At 57.3% G+C, this 12751-nt stretch overlaps 1 protein-coding gene across 6 annotated transcripts in view; it reads right to left on the bottom strand.

The window, feature by feature from the left end:
* The window catches only part of PTPRF (protein tyrosine phosphatase receptor type F), a 77127-nt gene that overhangs the window by 21333 nt on the left and 43043 nt on the right, over nucleotides 1-12751 (bottom strand). For 2 of the 6 annotated variants that reach the window (XM_074221635.1, XM_074221633.1), the window contains exons 9-16: nucleotides 11378-11959; nucleotides 10572-10705; nucleotides 9968-10112; nucleotides 6478-6783; nucleotides 4955-5148; nucleotides 2363-2389; nucleotides 949-1066; nucleotides 215-793 (exon numbers count right to left, since the gene is read on the bottom strand). In XM_074221635.1, coding sequence (XP_074077736.1) covers nucleotides 215-793; nucleotides 949-1066; nucleotides 2363-2389; nucleotides 4955-5148; nucleotides 6478-6783; nucleotides 9968-10112; nucleotides 10572-10705; nucleotides 11378-11959 — 2085 coding nt within the window. The remainder of the gene's footprint in view (nucleotides 1-214; nucleotides 794-948; nucleotides 1067-2362; nucleotides 2390-4954; nucleotides 5149-6477; nucleotides 6784-9967; nucleotides 10113-10571; nucleotides 10706-11377; nucleotides 11960-12751) is intronic. The other 4 variants (XM_074221636.1, XM_074221634.1, XM_074221637.1 and 1 more) reach the window with 3 other exon arrangements.

Genomic DNA, 12751 nt, shown 5'->3' on the forward strand with positions numbered 1-12751 from the left:
AGGCCAAGGAGGCAGCCCGAGCACGGTCCCGGAGGCAGGAGAGCCATGGGAACATTGTGAGCATGGAGAGAAGAGACTGGCTGGACCGGAGAGTACAGGAGGTAACAGGAGACAAGGTCGGAAAGGTGGGCGATGCCAGAATCCACGGCCTCCCACCTGGTGCCCGCCCTCCCTGTGGCGGCCGGTCCCGCGGACATGGGCATGGCTCACACACCTTGCTCCACCGGCATGGTCCGCGACTGGATGCTGGGGCTGAGTGGCCCCGGGCCGCGGCTGGTGTGGGCTCGGACCTTGACATCGTAGGTGGTGTCAGGCAGGAGGCCGATAAGGGTGAGGTGGGTGCTGTCAGTGATGCTCTGCTGCTCCTGCTGGCTGTTGATGTCCCGATATATCACAGTGTAGTTGGTGATGCGCCCGTTCCGCTCGGCCAGCACAGGAGGCTCCCACCGCAACTCTGTGGTAGATGTGGTCAGCCCGACCACCTGCAGGTTCTGTGGGAAGCCACTGGGTGCATCTTCAGGGGTGGTGACTTCCTTCTCTGATGCCTCACCGGGGCCTGCCCGGTTCTTGGCTGACAGGCGAAAGACGTATGTGGCGCCCTTGTGCAGGCCAGTCACGGTAAAGTGGTGGTCCTCCTGGCCAAAGGCCACTGTGGTTGGCTTCTCTTCATCTGCCCGCTGGTACTGCAGCCGGTAGCCCAGCAACTCGCCTGGCACATCCTTGGGAGGGTGCCACTGGATGAGGGCGGTGTTCATGGCTGTGGCGCTGACCATCATGGTAGGCCGGCCTGGGACTGAACAAGAGGGCCCCCCACGGCCGCTGTGAGCCGCCTCACGTATGGTCCTCTCTGGGCCGGGGGAGGCCCCCGAGGGCAGCAGTGCTCCCAAGGTTCCGGATGGAGCCCCCCCCCCCCCATCCCACTGGACCTCTGCCCCTGGTCTGGCTCACCTGCTCCTGTGGTGGTGACGATCTTGGGCTTGCTCCGGGCTCCATCTCCTTTGGTTGTATAGGCAGCGACGGTGATAGAGTAGGTAGTTTCTGGGGTCAGGCCTCCGATGGTGGTTTCCTAGGGAGTGAGAGAGAAAAGTGGCAGGGTCCTGGAAGGGAGTGTAACCTGGAGCAGAGGCTCCTTCACGACCCAAGGGATTTGGGCAGCCCGGGGCCAAAAGATTGTGCACTGAGGTCCCTGCCTTGGCCCCAGATGGCAAACCACTCAGCTTTCCATTCAGCTATGAACAAAGTGTCAGAGGCTTGCTCTGTGCCAGGAAATGCATAGTCTTCTTGCGGAGGCCTAGAGACCCCAGCAGGTGGTGGGGATCCAGAGAGCTGCCCCTATCTGGGCCCCCCAGCCCTCCCTCCCTAGAACCTCAGTTTCCCCTCCAAAGAGGAGTAAGGGCTCCTCTGTCCTTTTCCCCAAGTCTGGTGTGGGCAAAGCTAGAAGGGACCCTAAGGGACCAGCTCATCTCAGCCCTTCGTTTTGCAGACGAAGAAATAGGTCAAGAGAGGGGACGTGGTCAGTCCGGGGTCTCCTAGAAAGTCGGGTACCCTGGCAGGGTCACCCAAGGTTCAAGCCCAGCAGGACAGCTGTGTGGCCCTGGACAAGTCCATTCTCCCTCAAAAAGCCTCTTCCTCTTTTGTTGAGTTAATGAAGAGACAGCCTCTGGGGTCTTGGGGACAGATCCACTCACTCCCAGAGTGGACCAGGGCTTCCACCCCTACCAGTCCTACCACCACCATAGAAACCTGAGGACCCAAGATCCAAGGGACAGCAGAAGGGAAGTAAGAGGTGCCCAGATGTACTCCATTTCCCTCAGAGCCCGCCAGAGATACAGAATTCAGAGGTTTCCCACCCTGTTACACTGAGAATGCCAGTGTTGGCATCTACCGAGTGTCCCCGTAGCCCTTGGGCTCCCCATAAACAGTCTCTGCCTTGGCAGTCCCATGCAGGTAACCTTGACTGACCCATGCCACGCCTTGCCACACCACACCACACCACACCACACCACAAACCACGCCACACACCACGCCATCAATTCTGGTGAGGGGGGATTTCTCAAGGACCCACAGACTTGGGGGCTGTCATCAAACCTTTCCCAGCCCCAGGGGCTTCCGGTGCCCTCATCCTGAGTCCATTAACTCCCTCCCCAGCTCCAAGGTAATGAAGTCTGGGATTTGGGGGTGGGAAGGCAACATAATAGTTCGCTGGCTTCCACTCCAAGATCAATGTGGCTTAGGAACCTTGGCAATCACCGGCCACCTGATGGGCAGACAAATGGTTCCCTGACAGCCCTGGGTCTCCTTGACCTGTCTCCCCCCACCAGACTCTCCTCAGTGAGGAGGAGCTACTCACGCCTTTACTTACATAATCCTCTGACTCCTCCGGCCGCCACTGACCATGGGAGGGAGAGAGAGAGACACGTGTGAGGGCGAGCTAAGCCTGGCCATGGGAGGGGGAGCAAAGGGGTAAAGTATGACAGCTGTCTGGGCAGGGTGAGCAGAACCAGAGAAAGGCCAGGGGCTGAGGAAAAGTCTGGACTCCCGGGTCCCTGAGGAGTCCACCTGCAGAGCAGGCCCACAGAGCCCAGATTCAGACAGGGCTGCCTCATCCACAGCACACACCAGCCACATAAGTAGCCACGGTGGGAGCCCAAGACCTCCCACACACAGGTCATGGGGGGATGCCAACAGGCTCACTGAGACCATAGATGAAGGAAGGATTCTGACAGATACAAAGTGGGGGAGAGGAGTGAAGGAAATAATGGAGGCAGGGGGCAGGAAGAAAGGAGGTGACCAGGGCAAGGGAATGCACATGTTGCCCGGGCAGGGGGTCCATGGAGGGGAGCACCTAGTCTGAAGGGGATGCTGGGAACAGCAGGGGGAGGCCGAGGGCTAGCAGACCATCTGTCCTGGGAAGTGTTGAGAGCTGCACCCTGTTCTGACCCAATGTCACTGCTCCTTGGTCTATATGCCCCCCCAAAATCCAATTAAGAGCAAGCAGGCCCATGTGTACCAAAGACTGAGAGCTGCCCTTTTGGTGGGGGCAAGGCCCAGTTGGACAAGTCATGGTACCCAAGCAGGATGGAATCACTACAACTGTGGGCAAAGAAGTGGGAGAGGTGGGGAAGCCGGGCAGAGGCCGTCCAGGGTTGGTTCCCTCTGGGTCACCCACAGACTAGGATGGTGGGAAGCAGAGCCACGAGAGGAAGACTTGCCTCTGATGACCAGAGAATTTCCTAGCATATCTACTTGAAAGGTAGTGAGCTGCCTGTCTCTGGAGGCCCACAATCAGAGACTGAATGAATGCCCATGTAAGGGGCTGGACCTGAGGGATGATGGGGGCAGGATGACCTCTGCCATCCTTTAGTTCTTAGGATCACCTGCCTGACAAGGCCCAGGGCACGAGTGACACGGGGTGGGGGGGAACTTGGCTGCCCTGCCTTCTGGGGCCGGACTTCGAGTCTTCCATCTGGCTGCCCAACACTGCCATATGCTTCCCTTGGAATGGCCTCTGGCCTCTGTCGAGCCAGGCAGATGGGGCTGTCCTGGCCAGGAGAGACACCCAGGTCGGGTGTCCTTGAGCTGCCCCTACTCAGACATCTGGTCTCCTGCTATCCCCCCTCCCCCCCACCCAGAGGTTGTTGGATTGCTCCTGTCCAATTCCTGGGGCTATCTCGATGGGCAGTTGGATTATGGGCACCGTCAGTGGTGGGTGAGCCTATGGCAATTAGTTGTCATCTTTCCTTGCAATGCCCAGAGGGAGAGCTCCTGGGTTAGGCTGGCCAGCACAGGCAGGAGGTGTCTGGGGCTCCTCTGTCCCTTTGCCAGCCTCTCACAGACAACATAACAGACAGGCTTCTCCCTCTGCCCCAAAGTGGCCGGGCAGGGGAGGGGCCAGAAGCAGGAGGGAGAGGCAGGTGCCAATGGGTATTCCTGGAATGGCTCTGGAACATGGGTGGGGGGTTCACTCAGTCAGGCTTGGTCTGGGAACAGGGATGCTTAGTCCTCTTTAGGCCCGAACCACAGAACAACAGCAGATGATGAACCCCAGTCCCCCTCCAGCTCAACTCCTGGGCCCGATGGGTGTGTGTGTGTGTGTGTGTGTGTGTGTGTGTGTGTATGTGTTGGGCATGACTCTGCCACAAGTGCTCGGGGGCCAGTTTGTTGTTAGAAGAGAGGATGGTGGAGGCCAATAGTGGGTGAGGAGGCTTGGGAAAGGATCAGAGTGCAGATCCTTCTAACAAGAAAACAGAAAAGAGACAGGCTTGGTTCTGCTGGATCATAGGACATGCTTCCCAAGGCAGAGATACCCCAGAGGGGAGCAGGGCTGGGGTGAGCTTCCTGTCAGGGGAGAGCTTCAAGCAGGAACAGCTGCCCTGAGGTCCCTGCCAGGTCAGGGATTAGATCTCACCCAAAGCAGTGGGCAAGGACTGACCCCCAGCATGTCTCTGTGACAGGGGACTCTCTCATCTGCCCCCCTGTCCCCCCCTGGGGTTTGAGAGTGAAGGGGGGGAAGAGAGACAGAGAGAAAGGACAGAAAAAGAGAGAGAGAGAGAGAGAGAGAGAGAGAGAGAGAGAGAGAGAGAGAGAGGCAGGCAGCGAGTGTGTGTGTTTGTCTCCCCAAGGTCAGACAAGGGCCTGAGGGGCAATGCTGGGGACCACAGCCTCTCCATATACAGGACTGGTGGGGTACAAGTCCCTGGGGGACAGGGCAGCTTCTCTCCTGCCACCCTCTTCTTGGATCTCCAGGGAATGCACTCTCTGCCCTGGCCAAGGCCCAACTGGTGGGGGTCACTGCCCACTCTTCTTCCTGACCCTTCCCCCCCAAGCATGGCCGCTGGCAGACTGTGCCCTGCCAGGACCCTCCTCAGACTGCATTCCCCAACCACCAACCCCTGGGGGTCCCGTGGCCCCCCAATCCCTTTCCCAGTTGGCCTGCCCTCTGCTGACTTGCTACCTGGGCTTCGGCGAGCATCACATCCTTGATGATTGGCTGCCCGCGGGGCTCGTTGTTCTCCAATCGCACATAGGTGACCTGGTAGCCACGGATCTGGCCATGCTGCTTACTAGACACAGGCAGCTTCCAGGAAACATGCACGGCAGTCGAGTTTACTGACTCCACCTCCACCTTCCTCGGGGGAGCACTGGGCACTGGGGCAGAGGAAAATGAGACCTGTCAAAGCTGGGGGCAGCAAGTCCTAGTAGGAGGCCTGACCCCACCCCCCCGGAGGTCCCCATTAGACAGGGGCTCCTCAGAGGCCCAGGGACACAGGAAGTGCTCAGCAAACACCTCTTAATGGGTGTATGCCTTCACCTGGCTGCAACAGGGCAGGGCATGGGTGGCTGCACTGCCAGCTTCCCCAATGGAGAAAGTGAGAGGGAAGGAGCAATTTTCTCCTTAAATATTCTAAGATCAAAAACTGGGGCTCTACACACCTCTACCCCAGGGTCTGGCCTCACAAAGGGCAGTTGGGAAGAGCCCCCAGGCCTCTCCCCAGCCCCCCAGCTCCACTCATGCCCACTCCCTTCTCCCCTGACCAGCCCGAGCCATGGCTATCACTTAGGTGGGTCCTGGCTCCCCCCTTCAGGCCGCCCTCAACAAAGAACTGTGCCCCTCCCAAGCTCAAGAAGCTTCCTGGCTCCCCAGTTGCATTTTTCTCTAGCTCCCCTGCCCGTGCTCAGCCCTGGCCACTGTGAGCTCCTGAGCCAGGCTCAGGCTGTTCTTCCTGACCCCAAATCCCAATGTGTCTCTTGGCACCCTTCCCCACAGTTTGCAGTTCTGCCTTCAGGGACCAAGCAGAAAGGGCCTGGGACCCCCCCCCCCAGATGCTTGAAGCCAGCCCTCAGGACCCCCCAGACCTCTCCCAGGCTCCTTCCCCATCGCTTTCCTCAAGACTGGCCCAGGGTCACCAAGTAAGCATCAGAGCTGGGATTTGAAGCCAGGCCCTTTGATCTCATCTTCAGGGCTTATGCTTCCTGCCTTGAGACCCCTGAAGCCCAGACCCAGAAGCTAGAGTGCAAGCCAAGTCTATCCAAAGACCCAGGAAAGGTGATCTCTCCAGGTGCTGGGGCAATAAGGAAGGAGAGGCAGGTGGAACTCCAAACTCACCAGGCTGGAGAAGTAAGCCTGGCAGGAGTTCAGGGGAACACGAAAAAGAGGGGGGGCCTCCTCTAAGATCTACAGATGTCTAGCAGACAGTTGGAAAGGCAGCTTGGAGAGGACAAGGGAAGGACTGAGCGGGAGAAGTCGGAGGGGTAGGATGGTGGAGGGGGAAAGACCAAAATAAAGAGGGAGACTGCCCCAAGAGGAGGGGGCCATGGGCAGAACAGGGAAGGGTCTCTGGAAAAATAGAGGGAGGGAGAAAGAGAAGGGAGGGAGAGGGAAAAAGGGTAAGGGAAGGAGAGAGGAGGAAAGGAGGGGAACAGAAAAAACTCAGCCATATCCCCACTGTCCCCACCCTGCTGGAAGGTGGCACCTACCGTCCTCGTTGGTGCGCACCAGCACCGGGGGGCTCTCTGGACCTGGCCCCACGTCCGTGTGGGCCCGCACCCACACCCTGTACTCTGTCCACTTCTCCAGGTCCTGGATCTCCCGGCTGGAACTGTCTGGTCCAATGCCGTCCACCACATGTCGGGCAGAGTCCTCGCCATCCACCGCCTGGTAGGCGATGGAGTACTGGGTGATGACCCCATTGCGGCTGGCAGCCGGAGGCGGGACCCAACTTACCCAGACCGTGGTGGAGCTGGTGCTGACACACCGCACGTCCTGGGGAGGGGCAGAGGGGGCTGGCGGGACAGAAATGGAGGAAGTGGCGAGATGGAGGGGATGAAGCATGGAGGGGGCAGGCAAATGGGCAGGGCTGGGGGCAATGGGGGGAGTCTTGGGCCCAGCCAGGCGACTGCTTCCAGGGCCCACCCACCCCCGGGGACATGAGTGCTGGTCCCTCCACACTCAAGCATGGCAGGTCAGAGACCTGGGGTAGCCCAGCTGTGTCCCTGGCCAGGTCATGTCCTATAATGTCAGTCATCATACAGTAGGCTTTGCCAAGTTCTAAACCTATGAATCTATCCAGGATTTCACGGGCTACCTCAAGCCTCACACACAACACATGCATGCACAGACTACAACCCAAGTCTGACCTCATTCACATACAGACCCACTCACCTACACAGGCACTTATATACTCACATGTAGGTCCTCTTAGAGTAGCTTTCTATTTTTAATTTTTTTTGGTTTTTGCAAGGCAGTGGGGTTAAGTGGCTTGCCCAAGGCCACACAGCTAGGTAATTATTAAGTGTCTGAAACCAGATTTGAACCCAGGTACTCCTGACTCCAGGGCTGGTGCTCTATCCACTGCCACCCCACTGGGGGCATCTTTCTTAACCCCCTTCCTTGGCTACTCTGGACACTAACACATGAGAGTCACTGTCTCCACCTTTACTGGCCAGTGCCCAGGTCATGTGGGTGACTTCTGACCCTCAGATTTACATCTGGAATAGCCTGGCTGGGAGTCTCCCAATGAAAGTGATGGAGACATGAATGAGATGGGGAGGGTAAGAGGAGAAGGGGAGAAGGAATGGATCCCACATGCAGACTTACCTGGGCAGGGGTCAGGTTGGGATTAGGGGAGATAAACTCGGTGGCTTGTAGGGGTAGAGATGGGGATGGGGAAGAGGCTGGGCAGGGAAGGGTCATGTGGCTAGACTGGGTTGTGCCGAGGCACTAGCTTTGGAGCCAAAGGGGCTTCCTCAGAGATGGGAGCCAAGTTGCTTCTGTGAGAAGGAACAATGTCTCAGTGACTGTGAAGCCAAGGCAGAGGAGGTTGATATGCAGGGCAGGTGCCAAGTCCACAAGGGTGGTAGGGGTCTAGGAAGGTCTTGCCATGCGGCTGGAGGTTGGGCAACTGGGTGTTTCTGTTGGCTTATCAGCCCAGCAAGGCTTGGCCCCTAATTGCTGTGGACTTTAGCGAAGTCAGGTGGGTTTCTGAGGAGCCCATCCAGCTCTTCAAGCACCTGGTAAGTCTGGCCACCTATCCTTCCCTTTAGGAAAGGGTTACTGGGCCAGTGTGCTTAACCAAGTCCCTAGGATTTTTTTCTTGTGGAAAAGGCAGAGGAATGAACTAGACAAGTGAGCCCAAGAGCTGTTGTGGGCAGTCTGATGTCCTTGTGGAAGGGGGTCACCAGGGCGGTCACCCACTGTTGCCACTGCCTCAGTCCAAACCAAGGAAGATGCGGATGCACATCACCCTTACAGAGCACACCAAGTAGGAGGAAGAGCCAACACCACCAAGTCAGGACAAGTCAGATCTGGGGCCAACTCCAAAAAGATGGAATCCTCCCACACTTGGGTTCAGATAACCAGGAAGCTGGGGAGTGAGGGTGTGAATCCTACAGCATGAGAGGGCTGCTGGTGCAAGAGCTTCATCATCCAAGAGCAAGAGGCAAGAATGACTAAGCTGCAGCTGAAGTCATGAAGCGCCTTCTTAATGAAGCTTAAGGGGGTTGTGGGATCCTCAGGGGAGGGGTGGGAGGTAAGCCTCGAGAGCCAAGCCCACCCAGCCAGGGGAAGAAAGCCCACAGAGACCTGGACCACTACAGCCTGGAGACAGGGGGTGCCAGAACACCTTTGGAATGAGGGTGTCTTGTGGTATGGTAAGAAGGGCCTATAGGGCCTGCCAGAAACAGAGGATGCACAAGGATGGAGAGGTGGGGCAGAGAAGAGGATGGCAGGAGAAGGGGGCACACAACCTGATGGGGAGGATCAAACCTTGAATCCTGGTCTGGGCTCAGGGTCACCCTCCAGGAAGTCATGGGGTGGCCTCACATTCAGGTCCCTAAGGCAGCAGAGAAGGGGCTCCCCTTGATCTCCTAGCAAATTAAACTTATTTATGGGAGGAGGGACTGGTATTACATTGGTCCTAGAGAGAAGGCAGAAGCTCCCTGAAAGATGAAGGGAGTCTCTTGATGTGCTTGGGCTCAGATCTTTGCCTTTGCCAAAACCTATTCTGTGTTTGGAAGCCTTGTGAATCTAAATGCACGTAAGGGAAGCTGATGGCCACCCCAGGTTCCCAAACATGTCAGCTCCTAAATGACATGCTAGAGGTCCTGAAAGTTGTTTCCTCTGTCTGGACAGAGTTTTTCACATTAGGGTGGTAGCCCCAAAAGGACTTGGGGGTCATACCAGACCACCTGCCCCCCAAGTGAAAAGCATGAAGGAATGAAAGCCAAGAAATCAAATATACTCTTGGGCTGCCCTGAGAGCTGCAGGGCTTCCAGGAACAAGGAGATGACAGGTCAGACCTGGTCAGTCCCCCCCTCAGAAAGACTGGGTCCAGTTCTGGTGGTAGTCGTGATGGTGGTGGGTTGGAGCACATTTTAGGGAGAGAACATTTAGAGAAGAGGAGCAAGATGTGGGGAGGAAATGATGTCAGATTCCATGACGAGCCACTGATGTACTGAGGATGTGCAACCCTGAGAAGACACAGGGTACATGGCGACTGGCTACAAGTATGTGGAGGATGAAGCTCATCTGCCGTGTTCTGCTTGGTCCCACAAGCTGAAATCTCACTACCAACAGAGCTGTCCTCAAGAAGAAAGGCCCTGATAAACAAGGGGGCCCCCTAGTCCCCCATCTATAGATGGTGTCCAGCAGGTGCATGCCACCAGAGAACTAGGGTGGGAACTGCCTCAGGGTGGTCCGGTGGGCTGTCACAAGGCCCAGATTGAAGCAATTGCGGGGTGGGGGCAGCAAGCCCAGAGGAATGGCAGAAAGGGAGGGGAGGGGAGGGAGGGGGACTGGGTGTCTTCGAGGTCCATTTCCGACTGGAGGCCACTTACCAGGTTCTTGCCTCATCTCAGAAGGAGCCCTAAGCCCAAGTCTCAGCAGCCCAGAATACATAGGCTGGGGGAGGGAGAGCACGCCCCAGGCCATAGGAACACTCCAGAGGGCCAGAAGGCCCAGGACACTTACTGGACTGCTCTGTGCGCGTCTCGATGGGGGGTGTGAACACCCCAACCCCCAGGTCGGATCGGGCAGCCAGCTGGAAGCGGTACAGGGTGTCTGGCTTCAGGTCCTCCAGGACATAGGAGGAAGTGGGGTCAAAGGTCACTTTTTGCTAAAAGAGGAAAAGGAACCAGTTACAATTGTCCTTCGGGGTCTGAGGCTCCTGTGCCCCATCTCCATCTCCATCTCCCTGACAAGTGGTCCTCTGAAGGAGAGGCCTGCAGCCTGGGTCCAGGCCTCACTTGGGGCTCTGGACATACCCTGGGCAGCTCTGCTCCTGGACCTCCTCATCTTGAGCCATCTCTCTGAATCCCCAGGGCTGGCTCCTCTGCACCTACCCTCCCCCCACCTTCAGAACCAAGGAAGCCAATGCCCAGGCCTCTGGGACGGCTGGTGCTCCTCACAGCCCCCAGTGGGAGTTGTCCATTCGCTTGCCGATCTGAGCCCATAGACTTCTATTACTCCTTTCTTGGATTTGGTATCCAGTAAACTTCTGGGGGCCTCAGTGATATTTGGTGGGGACCTTGAGGCCCACTGACTCTTCCCTGCCCCAAACTGTGACCTTGCTCACCTGGGGTCCATCTTCTCCTTCCCAGTACAGCAGCTCATACTTGATGATTCGTTCTTGGGGAGGCAGCAGCCATGACAGCAGGACCCTGGTATCTGATTCAGCCTCTGCCCGGAAGTCTGCAGGCTGGGCTGGCACTGGAATGGGCCCACGAGATAGTCAGGTGCCCCAGCAGCAGCAGTGGGACGCTCCCTGTCAACCCCTCAACCTGGCAGGACCAGTAGCCCCTCTGGATGAGGTGTCCAGTCTAACCCAGGCCAAAAGCCAGGCCCCATCTCTACCTGAAGGCCACCTGGGCAGGGAAGCTCCTTGCCCCTCTAGGACAGCCTCAATCTGCTTCTGCAAACCCCCTCCCCCTGAATATCCCCAGGGCCTCACCCTATCATCATATGGCAGAGACTCAAGGGCCTAGCACTATGCTGTCCTTCAGAGGCAGAATGACCAGTGGGAGCAACCACCCCCTCCCTAGTCACAGACTGAAGACTAGGAATGTGGGAGCTTCCTTGGCTACTACATTATATGACCCCATCGACTCAGACTGAACTGCAGTCCACCAATCCCCCCAGATCTTCTTCAGATGAGCTGCCTGCCTAGCCACGCCTGCCACACCCTATACTTGCAGGTAGCTGACTTGTGGGACCCATGTCTAAGACTTTACACTTGATTTTACCTCATGAGGTTTGGCCCACTATAGACCATCCCACTTGAGCCTGGGCCATGGTGACCAGAAGAAGACCCCCAACCCAAGGGCTGAAGCCTGAGGGACAGAGCCTGATGCTACAGAAAACAGGCCAGTCCAAAGAACGCACCTCCCTGCTGCGTCTTGACCTGGATGGGGGGAGAGGGTGGCCCGTCGCCCACAGCGGTGAAGGCCAGCACGCGGATACTGTAGGTGATGCCAGTCAGCAGGCTGCCCACAGTGGTGAGGTGGCTGTCGTCTGTGTTATGCTTGTGCCAGGAGCTGAGGGGCAACAGGGCATCTGGGGTGTAGTAGACACGGTAGCCACGCACCAGGCCGTTGGGCTCGTCTGGGGGTTCCCACTGCACAAGCATGGTGCTGGCACTCAGCATGCGGGCTTGCACACGCAGTGGTGCGCTAGAAGGTGCCTGTTCCCCGGTGCGGGCTGTCACCAGCTCGCTGGGCGGCCCACGCCCTATGTTGTTCACAGCGAGCACGCGGAACTCATACTCCGAAAAAGGGCTGAGGCCACCGATGCTGTAGCGTGTGGTTGCCACGCCATCCACCTCCTGGAAGGTGCTGTCCCCGGCAGTCGGCCGGTACTGGATGCCATAGTAGGACACGGGCTCTGCGTTCCCCGAGTCCCAGGTCAGGGTCACGCTTGTGGCTGTAGTCTCTGTCACCACTAGTTCGATGGGAGGTCTGGGCAGAGCTGTAGACAGAGGAGGGGTCAGCACAACCCACTCCAGCCAACCCAAATCCAAGAGCCCACTCTGAGTCCTCAGCAGCCTAGCTGGGGAGAGGCAGCACAGGACCCAGAGCCTGAAGAGCCAGGTTCAAGTCCTGCTCCATCACTTCCCCCTGCGGTCTGTGGCTACTTTCCCTCTCTCAGCTTTAGGTATTTCATCCAATGAACAAATGAAACAAAATGACATTTGGAGCAACCAAGCCACCAAGTTATTTGTTTAGATCCATGTTATGCCATCACCCAGGGTTGACTCTGGGCCAGACACTATGCTACATGGCCTACAAGATGATCTTCTTTGATCCTCATGAGAACCCTGGGAGAATGAAGAAACTGAGGCAGACAGGTTCAGGGACTCAACCCAGGCTCTAGTGCTACCTGAATCCAGGCCCACAGCTCTATCCATCACATCACCTGGTGCCCCTAATGAGTGGGAGGGATGGGAAGGACTAAAGAGGAGCCTGAGTTCCTGGGAAGAGGGGGGCATCCTTGAGGAAGAAGGGAAGTTAGGGGAAGAAAGGAGGGGGGAGAGTGAATTGATTCTGGATATGAGTTTGAGAGACCTAGGACAACAGGTGGCTGGGCCAGGGAACTGGACTCAGTAGAGGTGAGGGCTGGATAGCTCCATCTGGGAATCACCCCAGGGCCTTCCTACCCTGCCAAGAGCCACCCACTATCTCAGTTCTCCCTCTCCCCATCATCCTGCACCTTCACCTCTGATGAGGTCCTCATTCTGTGCCTTTACCCAGGTCATTGAGA

This window comes from Macrotis lagotis, chromosome 2, assembly GCF_037893015.1.
Source record: "Macrotis lagotis isolate mMagLag1 chromosome 2, bilby.v1.9.chrom.fasta, whole genome shotgun sequence".
In the NCBI taxonomy this organism is placed as follows: domain Eukaryota; kingdom Metazoa; phylum Chordata; class Mammalia; order Peramelemorphia; family Peramelidae; genus Macrotis; species Macrotis lagotis.